Here is an 11,948-nt window from a genome sequence, read left to right as displayed (position 1 = left end):
CCTGAGGTTCTGTCTGTCCTTCAGAGCAGCAACACCCAGTGTTTGACGGTTGTGTAAAGAAAGATATAGACCCTGCCCCCAAAATGCTAGCCGTTAGCATTAATGTTGGGGTGGGGAAAATCCTACCTGCCCCAAGCATGGTCTTAGGAAGGACCAGAGCAGTATGGAGAAACTGTCACTTAGGCCCGAGCTACAGTAGTTCAATACTTTTCATACTCTTAGCATAGCTGAAATGTAGGGCTGGAAGGGACCTCAAGGTCATTTAGTCCAGCCCCCCACTGAGGCAGGATGAAGTGAAAATGGTAAATTTAACTGACAAAGAGAGAGGACTTAAGCTTGTTGTAAAATAAAGCTTAGTAATATAGGGTGTCCAGGTTTTCTCTCGGACTGGAATTAATCCAATGTCTCAATTGCCTAAATGTGTCTTGCTTTATACAGGGCCTGAGCATGTTCCCATTGAAGTAACAAGCTTTGCTGCTGATTTCAGTGGGAGCAAAGCATGACCACAGTGAAACCCGGCTTAAGTGGTCACAGCAGACCCTGATGGCTATTTGCTGAGTGGAAATGGACTTAAAACAGCTACTGGAGTGACCTGTACCCTGTCAGCTCTTAAGCCAAGACCTGGTTGAAGAAGGCAGGCCTCATGGACAGGTGTGTACTGGGTCAGATTAGCCTGACAGTTCTAAACATCAAGCTCCCTATTCCCCTCCCCTCTGACCTAGTATTTGCTGATGTTAGAATGAACAAATGCTACAATAGGCCTAAAATTAGATCAGGGCCAGTTCACACAGTTCCCTGTAGTGAATACCCTCTCCTGCTGACATGCAACTACTGCTAGAAAACAACTTACCGAAGGGTGAATTGCCCTGACTGCTACTCCACTTTGTTTCAGCAAGCAGTTCTCCCACTGTTGAGGGTGCTGCACCTCAGTGAAGATGGTCCTGGCATGACTGCCTGGAAGGGCTGGCCACTAGCACTGTAACTGCATTGCCCTGGATACATTGGATTAGTATCAAAGCTAAGGAAGGCCTTAACTATTTCCTATACGGTTATGTGTAACGGAGGGGACACCTGTCAAAGGCAGGTATGAATTTGTATATGGGGAAAACCTCAACAGAAGAGGTGAGACTATCCAGTCTTCACTAACACTGTAATGCTGCTCTCCTTTCATTTTTGTTACTCTAGCGTTGCCAAAGCACCTCTATGGACCCCCTGATGCAAATATTCCCTGTGCAGGGCCAGTGCCTGTACAAACCCCTGTACGAGGGGGGGAAACAACCCCACAACAAACTTAACTTAAGTGGAATATGCAACTAAAAGATACTTACCACCTTTAGTGTCTCTGCTTCATAAACTTAAGTTTCACACCTTTACAAATTCTTCTGGACCCTAGGCTTATGGTGACAGGATGATTTGGAAAATATTAATCCCAAATCTGTTCAAGTTTCTGAATAGCTCTTACCTTGTCAGTCAAGTGCTAGAAGGTGGGTAAATAAGCTTGTTGTTGTATTTAGTGCTTGTAGTCTCACCTAGCGGAAGGCCCCTGAATAACCATTATTGAAATACACTTCCTGCCAGCAGTGCCAGTGGCACTGCTCAGTAGTGATGCTCCAAAGAGCCTGCTAAATGAGGGGGGAAGCTGGCTGCCTGGGGACAGAGGGGGAGAAGTCACTGGAAAGCCGCTGGCCAGTCCCCCAGCTGTGGGGGAGCACCACAACTCTTAGTGGGATATTAGACAATAGAGGAAATCAATGTGTAGGCAGCCAGGGTGGTGCACAACAGCATTGATCCTGCTCTCAGAGGAAGGGAGCTTATTTCTGCACCAGTTCAAGCTGCCCCAGGGCCTATTACTCCTCCAGCTGGAGCTGATAAGAGCAGTGCAGGGAGACCAGGTCTGCAGCTGTGAAGAAGATACAGCTCTCCAGCTCACAAGGAACTGAGAGAGAGGCAGCCAATGCAGAACTGGTAAAGGATGCAGGTGAGTGCTACTTCCAGGAATGGACTGCAGGGCCTCAACCCCCCCCTTCTCACTTCCATAGTCTCCAGAGCTCAGGGGCCTAGCCTATTCAGACCGAGCCCTGGCCAAAGCCTGTGCTGCAAAGAGACATAGAAGGGACGATAACAAGGCAGCTCTGTGCTACAGGTGCCACTAGTGCTTTTCAGTATTAATGTTGAGGAGTAACAAAAGGCAGCAGGTTCCAGCTCAGCTGTGAAGGTGTCTACACTGCACCTGAACACCCTGTGAACCTGAGCTGGGTGCCATAGGCCAGCTGTGGGTTTTTACTGGCTGTGTAGACAGCCCATGCTGAATTCCAGTAAACATCTACTCTCTCAAGCTAAGGGGTTATTTAATTGCAGTTTCTCAGGGTATGACTACACTGCAATTGGACAATCTGTAGCAATTAGTAGCTGAGAGTTATACACTGTGTGATGACTAGCCACACTGCAGGCAAAGCTGGTCTCTGCAGATCCAGCTAATCAATGAACAAGCCCATCTTAATGCCAGCTAGCTCTAAAATCTGAGCTGGAATTGCCAAGGAAGCACCTCACGCTTCTCAAAAGGGAAGGCTTGACCCTTCATGATATAAGCTGGTCCATATATAGCCCCACTTCAAAAATCTATTAAATCCTATTGTCACCTATTCCTGCTTGATTGGGAGTACAGACTCAAACTGTTCTTTCCAGCAAACAAATACCCTCATCCACCTCTCCTCACTCATTGTGCCTAGGTTCCCTACTCTTAAATGATTCTGTGGTTGTACCAGTAACAGGCCTGGGAGAGCAAACCTGGTCTATCTCTGAGTAAGCTTCCTGAAGCCACACTTAGTAATGGGTGAAACTTACCCATATCTAGAGGGCTTACAGCTCACAACCCCCCCCCCCCCCCGGTACATTGTAAATGATGCTTTGCTTTGAGCACAGACTGGCTTGCTGGAGTGTGTGTTTCCAACAGGGAGCGGAGTAGTTGTGCACCTCCCATAGAGGCCTAAGAACCCCACTTAACTTAGGTCACATACATCATACTTCAAAATCTTGGCTCTGAACTTTGAGGTCTTGGACAATATTGCATCTCTGCCTGTAACTCTCCTTCACTCTTCCCCCAGCAAATAAATAAATGGGATGTTCCTAGTGTTTCCCATCCTCTGGGTATTCTATTAAAAGTCCAGAAAGACTTTCCTACCCCCAAGACCTGTTTCATACTGGAAACAGATGCAGAAAAGCTTAAGTAACTAGGCAGCCTGAAGGAAAAGCAGTTTTCAGGCTTGAGTAGCCACTGAAATTTAGACCCCAAAATTGTTTAAAATATTATTTTCCCTAAAGGAGATTCATTACTTCCTTAGCCTGAGGCACCTGGCAAGAAAACTGGCCTGTTGCCTTCCCCCAGGGAAGCATTAAAGGTGTCCTACAAAGGAACTTGATGTCTGGGTGGTTCTGTGCTGCCCTGAATTCCAACTGGAGCAGCTCACACAGGGCAAAATGCTGTTGCACTAAGTGGTCCTGCACTCTAGCAGTACATAAATCGCAGAGCTGATCCTATTGAAGCCAGCATGAAAACTCCAAGCCAAAGTGTCATTCCTCAGTTACACATGGGGCCCTAGGAACATCCTGACCCCCAGCTGTAAGCAGAACACACCCAGTGGTAGGCATCAGTGGCTTTTAGCACACAGGCAAAGGAGGCCCACTTTGGGCTGACAGCCATTTTCTAAGATACCTACTGAAAATGCCAGCAGGTTAAGTCTTCTGTATTCATTGCTTACTCTGGCCATACTCAGTTTACAGTAAGCTTCCGTTTTAGCAGTCAGGCAAGTCTCTACTTGTATCAGAGTAGCCTCTGCTGGTTGTAGTTCTGAGCTGAAGGCAACATTAAGATGTGTGTTTGTTAGACTCTGCGGCAGAGGAATCTGCTCTTCCACACCCTAGGATGGGAGAAAGATGTCAGTACTGATCCCCACTGTGAAAGGAGCCAGTCACATTTCTGGTGACTTCACCCCTCCCTTCATTTCCCTGAAACTTCAGCCTCAATGTCCTTTTTACTTTCTTTAAAAAGAGCAGTGGAAGGCAGCTCCTCTCTATCCTTCCTTACCAATGTCTTCAGTGCATTCAGACTGGCTCGAGCTATCACTGCATGTGGTGTCCCCTGGGGCCACTTTTGCATGTGTCCCTCTGATTAAAGGAAGATTGATCCCTGGACACTGGAAACTTTTTTTTTTTTTTAAACCCAACAGCTGTATCAACACCACAACATTTCTGGGGGAGTAGAATGCTAAGGAGAGAACCAGCCTGATGGCCATCTACTGAAAAAGCAAGGAGATAATATGATGAAGAAAGGAGCTGCTATTTCTACTACATGGGGCTGTAGGGTAACAGGCTCCAGCCAGCTAAATAGTTACAGGATGAGGTGCATAGATCTCACCATGCCCCCCTCCAAACTCCCTTTACACCCACTAGGCTTAACTAGCAGGGATCCAGCTTGCTACTCAATTCTAAACAGGCAGCTGGAAGGCACAGACACCCCTTTCCCCTGCTGATGGTCTCATCCCACTGTCTGCAGAAGAGGGAATGGGAAGGGGTTTAGATAGCAACTGCTCCTTGAGTCTTTGTGAATGGAGACAGCAAACACCAGTTATACGCTCAGATCTTTATTATTAGGTGGAGTAAGGGCTAAAAGGAAATGAAACTTCTAAAACATTCACCATACTGGTGCAGGACAGGAAGGACCAAGAGCTTCCTCCATCAGTCTTTAAAAAAAAAAAGTGGGGAGGGGTAATGAAGTTTCCATCCATTAGCTCTGGGTATCCTGGGCAGGGGCAGCTTGGGGCAAGAAGAGGAACAAGAGAGAGCTTATATTTTTATTTAAGAAACCGCTACATAGTTTTGCCTCTAATGATGCGAAGGAGGTTCCAGGACACTGACTGAGCCATCCAAAGTCTCTTGCTAGAGAAACAAAAAACCCTGTCAATTTTTTTTTTATTTAAAAATTGTGAAATAAAAAGATGATGCTGCAGCTCGTGGCCACGGTAACAAAACTGTCCACGAGAGAGTGTCTTCCACACCAGCGGCGGTGGGGGGAGATAGGGGACAAAAGACGGGAGAGGGCCCACATAACAGTTTAAAAAAGTAACGGCTACATCTGAAAGGAAAAAATCAAACCAACAGGAGACAGAACCCCTGATTTGTCTTTCAGGCCAGGCCTTCTCATCTGCCTGAATTAGGAACTGCATTAAATAAATGGGCTCCTTCAACAAAAATGGCACAGTTTGTCTTTTGACAGATTATAAAGCCCTTAGAGCTTAACAAAAACAAAGGAAGATGCCCTGGTGCAGAATGGAAGTGAATAATTAATTCTCCCTACAAAGAAAATAAAACAGGCTGCAAAGATGCAGAAACCACATTTAGGCTCTATTACATTTACAAATACATACATAAATATATTACATACAACAGCAACTCAAAGAGGGAGCGGGCGAGCGCCACAGAAGGATGGCTGGCTGCAGTTCTCCCCGCACAGACGTTTGGCTGAGCAGTTACTTTTTCTCCTAATAGTTCCAGGAATGGGCATCGACTTTTTCTTCTTTCAGTCTCCCCGTCTCCCCCCCTTCCTTGTTTCGGTTTTAGTTTGTCCAGTATGGAGAAGTGCCATAGGCGGTTTTGGTAGCCTGAGACTTTTGCTGCATGGTGCTTGGCTGATTGCGCTGGCCAGATCCACCCTGGAAAGAAATGAAAAGGGAGGCACATGTTCAGATCAGAAGCCACCGCGGCTGGATCCCTAATCCTGAAGCCTCAGGGAGCACACTGCATTTATTAGCTTGGAGCAGTAAAAGACCTGCCTGCCCCATCCATCCTCTCAGCAGCCCTGGGGATGGCCTTTGAAAGCAGCAAGGTCTATGTTAAAGCAGGGATATGGTGTCCCTTGGCCCCCACTCTGGAGGAAGAGTTGAGTATTCCAGCATCACGCTGCCCCAGGCCTCAACAAAATCCACAAACAGCCAAAGCGAATCCCACCAGGAACACAGGGCAGAAGTGCTGAGTAAGCTCATTTCCACAAGGCTTGCCCCATCTGGGACAAGTCAGCCAGCCGCCTCACTGCCTCTTTTCAGCCAGAAAACGTTCTTGCCTGCTGCAGCTGCAGCAAGGAGATGGCTTAAGTGATTTGCTGGGAGCGATCATCTGTTGCATGGAAGAGACACCTTGAAACTGCACACTGAGGGCATGGCCAGTACCCAGCTTTCTGCAGGTCAAGAGAATCAAAGCATCTGGATGCTCTGAGAATCATTTTGCCACAACCTTTACAACAACCTGAACCCCAAAAGGAAGAGTCAACTCTGGATGACCGTCATTCTGGCTCTGTCACGTGATGTAACTGGCGTTTTCCAAGCAGATATGGGATGGCCTCAAGGCCAATCTCCACTAGCACTGGCCTTCAGCCGTCAGGAAGGACATGGGCCCAGAGCACAGGTTGTGGTGTCAAGTTCTCTTAGCACCTCAACCTGCATTACAGGCAGACACTCAAGCCGAAATGCTGCAGCATTTGTCCCCTGCTGCCAAGATACTGTCCTGCCTCCCAGAACGCAGACAACCCAGCCCCAATCTAGGTGACATTCAGCACAGAGCAACTAGCTGTTTCCTCAGAAGAGGAGGAAGTTGACTCAGCCGAGCAGAACTAGGATTAACCAAGCTGTCCACGACCTGAAACAAGTCAGCTGACTGAGCGTGGGTGGAGCAGAGACACCTTTCCCCCTCTGCCCCCTGACCACACACAATAAAAGTTCTTTTTAAAAAAATCTTTGATGCAGTCAGCTTGAGACTTCCCCAACCGGCACCCGAGCGACCTCCTCTCTTGCTGATCATCTGTTAACCAAGATAACCTAGGAGGACAAATCTGAGGCCTAGGACACTTGGGGTCACTGTGGTGATGGTAGGGGGTGAAAGACTTATTAAAGCCTACCTAATCATTGATAGTCTGTCAAAGGAACAGGGCCTCCTTCCCTCAGTGCCCTCTGGGAACACTCCAGTTCCATGAGTTTCTTAGGGCAGAGGAACAAAACACATTCCCCACCCTAAAAAGAAAGGTGTACCCCAAACTCAAACAGCTGGAGGCAATGACTGGCCCATGATCCAGGAAAATCATCCAAGTGGCTGACCCCAATGCCAGCCAACTCTAGATCAAGAATGTGACCAGCTGCATGACCTGAGCTAAGTCCATGATTTCTCTGGCTAATAAGCCACACTGCAGAAAACGAATTAGAAGAGGCACGTAAAAACACGGAGAGTGAAGGGAAATGGTCAGAAGCTGGATGGGCAAAGGAGGTTCACCCAGGGAGGGCTGAGACACCAGGGTGCACAGGCATAAGACATCAGACACATCCAGGGACAGGGAAATAATTTGTTATGTTCAGACGCAAAGCAAACTTTGCATATTTTTCAAGAGACATTAACAGAGATGAAGGGAAATTAACTGTCCAGAGAAACTGAATGCAAAACCACCAAAGATACTAGGGAAGCTGGCGAGAAGGCTTATTTTGCTGCTAGCTGTATTTCTTTTATTGTTACAGAACAATTATGATGGTTGTAAACATCTCCGTGACCTGCCCAGGAAAGGAGAGAGGCAGTCTCTGCTGGCTGCTAGAACTGCCTGCCTCTGTGCTGAGATTGTGTGCACCAAGGGGGAAACTGCCACAAAGCCATGTTAGCCTCTTGAGAGCAGCATCTCCCCCACCCAAGGCTACATGGCAGTTTAGTCTGTATTACCTAGCGAGGTACTTTGCCAATGGGCAGAGCCAAAAGGAACAGGACCGAGTACCTGTGATGGGTGGGATCAGTTTGGACACACTCTCTGGCTGATGGTCATCTAGTTACTTTGAGGAGCAGCCTCAGAGAGGCACCAGGGATTGATAGACTCACCTGCCCATCTTGCTGAAGGTGGTGATGCAGCATCTGGGAATGAGGCTGCTGATGTGCAGGCAGGATATGCAGGAACGGAGCTGGAGCGTAACCTGGGGCAGCACCAGGGTTCAGTGGCCCAGTGGATCCAAGAGCAGATGGCAGGCTGAAAGGAGGCGGTGTGCCAGCATGGAATCCCTGCTTGTCAAACGTCTGCATGGAGGCAACAGGGAAGCAGTTAGACACTTTCCTCAGCGCCCTCTGGGTGACCGAACAAGGGCAAGAGTTGCCTGAACAAAGAAAACTAACTCTTTACCAACCCAGATCCAATACACATCAGCGCTTTAGCTAGATATTTACAATCAAGTGTTCCCTTTCCTCTTACAGGCACACTGCTGTGCTGCCTGGAGTGAATCGGCTGCCTTGGCTATCAACTGCTCATTGCGATTTCACTTTCTCTGACCTGTCTACTTGGTTTGGCCTTAGACTGCAAGCTCCTCAGAGCAGAAGCCATCCCTAAGGGTTTAGAAAGTCCCTAGTACATTGTGGGTACGACCACAAACAAGCAGTAACTGCCCATGACCCAAGATTAAATGATCCATTGACAGACCCTAAATTGCGCCTGTTGTGAACAGCAGAAGATGGCCTCTTGGCTTCCCCATAGGCAGGAAATTCATGCACATTCTATACAATGCAGCAGACCAGCAAAAAAACAACTAGTTCTTAGCAATCAATTTGCTTATGACAAAGTCAGGAAATATTTAAGCCAGTCAGGGCTGCTCAGTAAAAATGGCAGAAGAGGTCACAGCCGGAGTTTTGCTTCAAGTCCCCCACCCCTCATGTCTGGTGCTAAGCAGCAGACTCGAGGCCCAGGTGCCTTTGTTCAGAGAGTGTACAGCCCGGCTCATCAGAAATGCAGGAGCAGATCCCGGGTAGGCAGCAATACCTCTATGGATCCCCACCCCAAGGCCCTTACAAAAGGGCACAGGGATTCCACGCTCCAGAGAGTGGAATCGGGAATTAGTATTTAACCCCACGCGTTCCACAGCTTCTCAAAGGGAGACTAGCTGCACCACAAACAGCCACAAGACAACGGCACTGGGTGGAAGAGACAGTGATCTGGTATCAATGCGCACAGCCCAAAAGGAACAGAGGAAATCAATGGCCATAATTATAGATTTGTGTTTGTCCACACAGTCTAGCCTCTCTCGAGATGATGCTATGGCCCTGTGTTTAGGACAATGCAGCCCTAAAACATTTGTGATGCTGCATTTTAGAAGCATCTCAGGACTCGACGGAAGTTAGGCAATAATGTGGGAATCTTTGCTTCCACATTAACAGCCTGTGTCATGAGTCAGCATGGCAAGAGCAGGCTAAGGATGGAAAAGAGCAGTGGTGTCAAATGAGACACTTGGAAGTCCTCTTTAAATCAAGTGGAGTGAGTGCTGGAGAAAGGCCAGAGTCTGGGATTACCCCGCGGAATGGGGCTGAGAAATCACCAGCGGCCAAGAGGCTCCCTGAGAGGACGAGTCCTGCTGAAATGACACTGGCCAGTGATCTGACCACCTTACCCTTGGGCACAGGAGGGCATGTTCATGCTTCTCAGAAAGAATGGGCCAAAGCTCCTCACCTGAGTCTTGTTATAGACTGAGCCACTGATATCAGGCACACCTGTGTTACTTGAGGTCACAGAAACACCTGGAAAACAAAAAGCCGCTGACAACGCAAGAGCCAAAGGCAACCCAACCTGAACCTTCCTTTCCCTTGCTCCTGGGATCCCCGTCGTGTTCACTGGCTGCTGCCTGCATCCTCTGTGTCACCCCCACCTCCCTCTCCCCAACTATATCAAATGAGGCCACTCCTGGCTGGCTGGGCCGTTCCCTCCCATGCCATCCCAGGCCCTCTACAATTCCCCACATTAGGAGTCAAAAGAAAGCGCAACAGCCTATTTCCTGAGCTCCCTTTATAAATCAGGTGTGAGACCACTATCCTAGGGCACTGAACATTCATTTAGATCAAGAGAAGGCAATGTTCCCCTCAAATTAGGGAGCTCATTAAAAGACGCTGTGTGGTTCCCTGGTCCACAGTGGCTGAACCAGCTAGCGTGGCAGGATCAGAACCAAGCAGGGGATTGATCACCAGCTGGGAGGAGGCTGTTCATTCCCAGTCTGAACTAGAATCATGGCTCCCAACTTGAGCCGTTTCACTTACGCAAGAAACAAAGATCGAAGTCTCTAGCCGATGAATGAAAGGATTGGGCTGGCTGGGTTTCCACTGCTCTCAGACATGTGAACAACAAGGCTGAGGATATAGGTACTGAGCAGCTGGGCTGAGGAAGATTTTTCTGGCCAGTATTTACGTAAGTCAGGGTTGGATTAGTTGGTGCCAGGGGGTCACTGTACATTTCTCAAGTGGTCCCACTAGCATCTGCAGAGTTTAAGCTTTCATATAAAACAAATCAATGTTCTAGCCCTTATGGTATGCAAAGAGAGCATTCCAGGGATGAATGGATGCTATCAGTGACGGAGTCTCCAGAGAGCCTGAAACACTAACTCGATTTGCCCCCTTCACCTCAAAGGGTGTTGATTCTGGAGCCTAATCATGAATGTAAATAACATTCATGATCTAACTGGTAACTATTTCAGCAAAGAGACAGCTGCTCTGGGATCAGGGAGCTGGCGTCAGCGGAGTGCCACTATCCCTCCACCACATCTGAACATTAGCTTCAAACTGGCAGAGGTAAGGGTTTGCTGTTTCTCCTCTGTGTAAGTGAGGAAAGCTGGACTTCAAGCCACTCACCTCCTTACACAAATTCAGCCATTGGCTTAGAAGGAGCGTTTGGAACATTAAAAGCATTTTGAACATGAGAGATGGAGAAACAGCTTGGGACTCACCCCATTTGAGAGCTGGTCGTCATGCTGACCTGACACTGGGAATACTGGGAGTTTGCCCTGCAAGATCCCTGATCTGAAGTGCTTATGTGCACCTCAGATCCCTTTATTTGTTACCTTTCCCAGGTCCAGTGCCAGCAGATTTGTTTTGTGCTTGAGATGACCCACTGTAGCCTCCTTTGCTGTAGTCTCCAGCTGCCGTTCCCTGCGTTAAGTCATCATAGCCTGCCAATGTGGACAAGACATGGTGCTACAGTGAGCAAGCAGCTCTCAGGACATTAAATGGCACAGATGCACTGTCCACTCGAGTAACCTTACCTGCTCCATAACCATGTTGTCCATAACCACTTGGCTGCTGAAACGGGGTGGAAGCGGTGTTCAAATTGACGCCATGCTGCTTGGCTGATGCTGGAGGTACCTGGAGGCAAAAGGCATTCTCAGTTAGAAAACAGCATAAAAGCCAGTTTCCTCTGCCATCTAGTGGGGAAGCTCATAGGAAAGGAAAAGGAAATAATTGGAGATATACCAATCTCCTAGAACTGGAAGGGACCTTGAAAGGTCATCGAGTCCAGCCCCCTGCCTTCACTAGCAGGACCAATTTTTGCCCCAGATCCCTAAGTGGCCTCCTCAAGGCCTGAACTCACAACCCTGGGTTTAGCAGGCCAATGCTCAAACCACTGAGCTATCCCTCCCCCCCTCCTCCCATGGCTCTGCTGGCCTCACTGCACTGCATCTCCCAGCTGTGAAATAGAGGCCTTTAAAGTGTTAGGAAATCCTTGATTCCTTTCGCAGTACCTCAGAGCAGTGAGATCTAGTGCTCTGAGCACAGGGCTGGGAGCCAGGACCCATGAGTTCTACTCCAGCTTCCAACCTTGACTGCTGTATAGCCTTGTGAGAGTGACAGCTTCTCTGCCTCAGTTTACCCCTCTTGTAAAATGAGGACAGTATCTGCCAAGCTTGGATACAAGATTACCTATCAATTACAAAGCAAAGTTATCCCCACCCCAAGAAACGTGCCTGTTTTATACATTTATAAAACCAACAGTGAACAATGAATTCCTCAGGAGTCTGGAGATCGCAAACCAGAGACACCCAAACACACCCATGGAATTACAGCCCCATGACTCAGGGAGCCTGATATTTATTTTATATAATAAAAATGTACAAAGCCTGGAT

The 11,948-nt window shown here is 48.1% G+C and overlaps 1 protein-coding gene across 2 annotated transcripts in view; it reads right to left on the bottom strand.

Moving 5' to 3' along the window:
• Positions 1–5,474: 5,474 nt before the first annotated feature.
• The window catches only part of UBAP2 (ubiquitin associated protein 2), an 88,742-nt gene continuing 82,268 nt past the window's right edge, over positions 5,475–11,948 (bottom strand). For both annotated transcript variants that reach the window (XM_045020722.1, XM_045020723.1), the window contains exons 24-28: positions 11,091–11,190; positions 10,890–10,997; positions 9,512–9,579; positions 7,903–8,094; positions 5,475–5,708 (exon numbers count right to left, since the gene is read on the bottom strand). In XM_045020722.1, coding sequence (XP_044876657.1) covers positions 5,613–5,708; positions 7,903–8,094; positions 9,512–9,579; positions 10,890–10,997; positions 11,091–11,190 — 564 coding nt within the window. In that variant the 3' untranslated portion in view covers positions 5,475–5,612. The remainder of the gene's footprint in view (positions 5,709–7,902; positions 8,095–9,511; positions 9,580–10,889; positions 10,998–11,090; positions 11,191–11,948) is intronic.

This window comes from Mauremys mutica, chromosome 6 (genome assembly GCF_020497125.1).
Source record: "Mauremys mutica isolate MM-2020 ecotype Southern chromosome 6, ASM2049712v1, whole genome shotgun sequence".
Taxonomy (NCBI): Eukaryota; Metazoa; Chordata; order Testudines; family Geoemydidae; genus Mauremys; species Mauremys mutica.
Note: the sequence above shows the minus strand (reverse complement) of the source record. Positions and strands in the feature narration are given on the sequence as shown.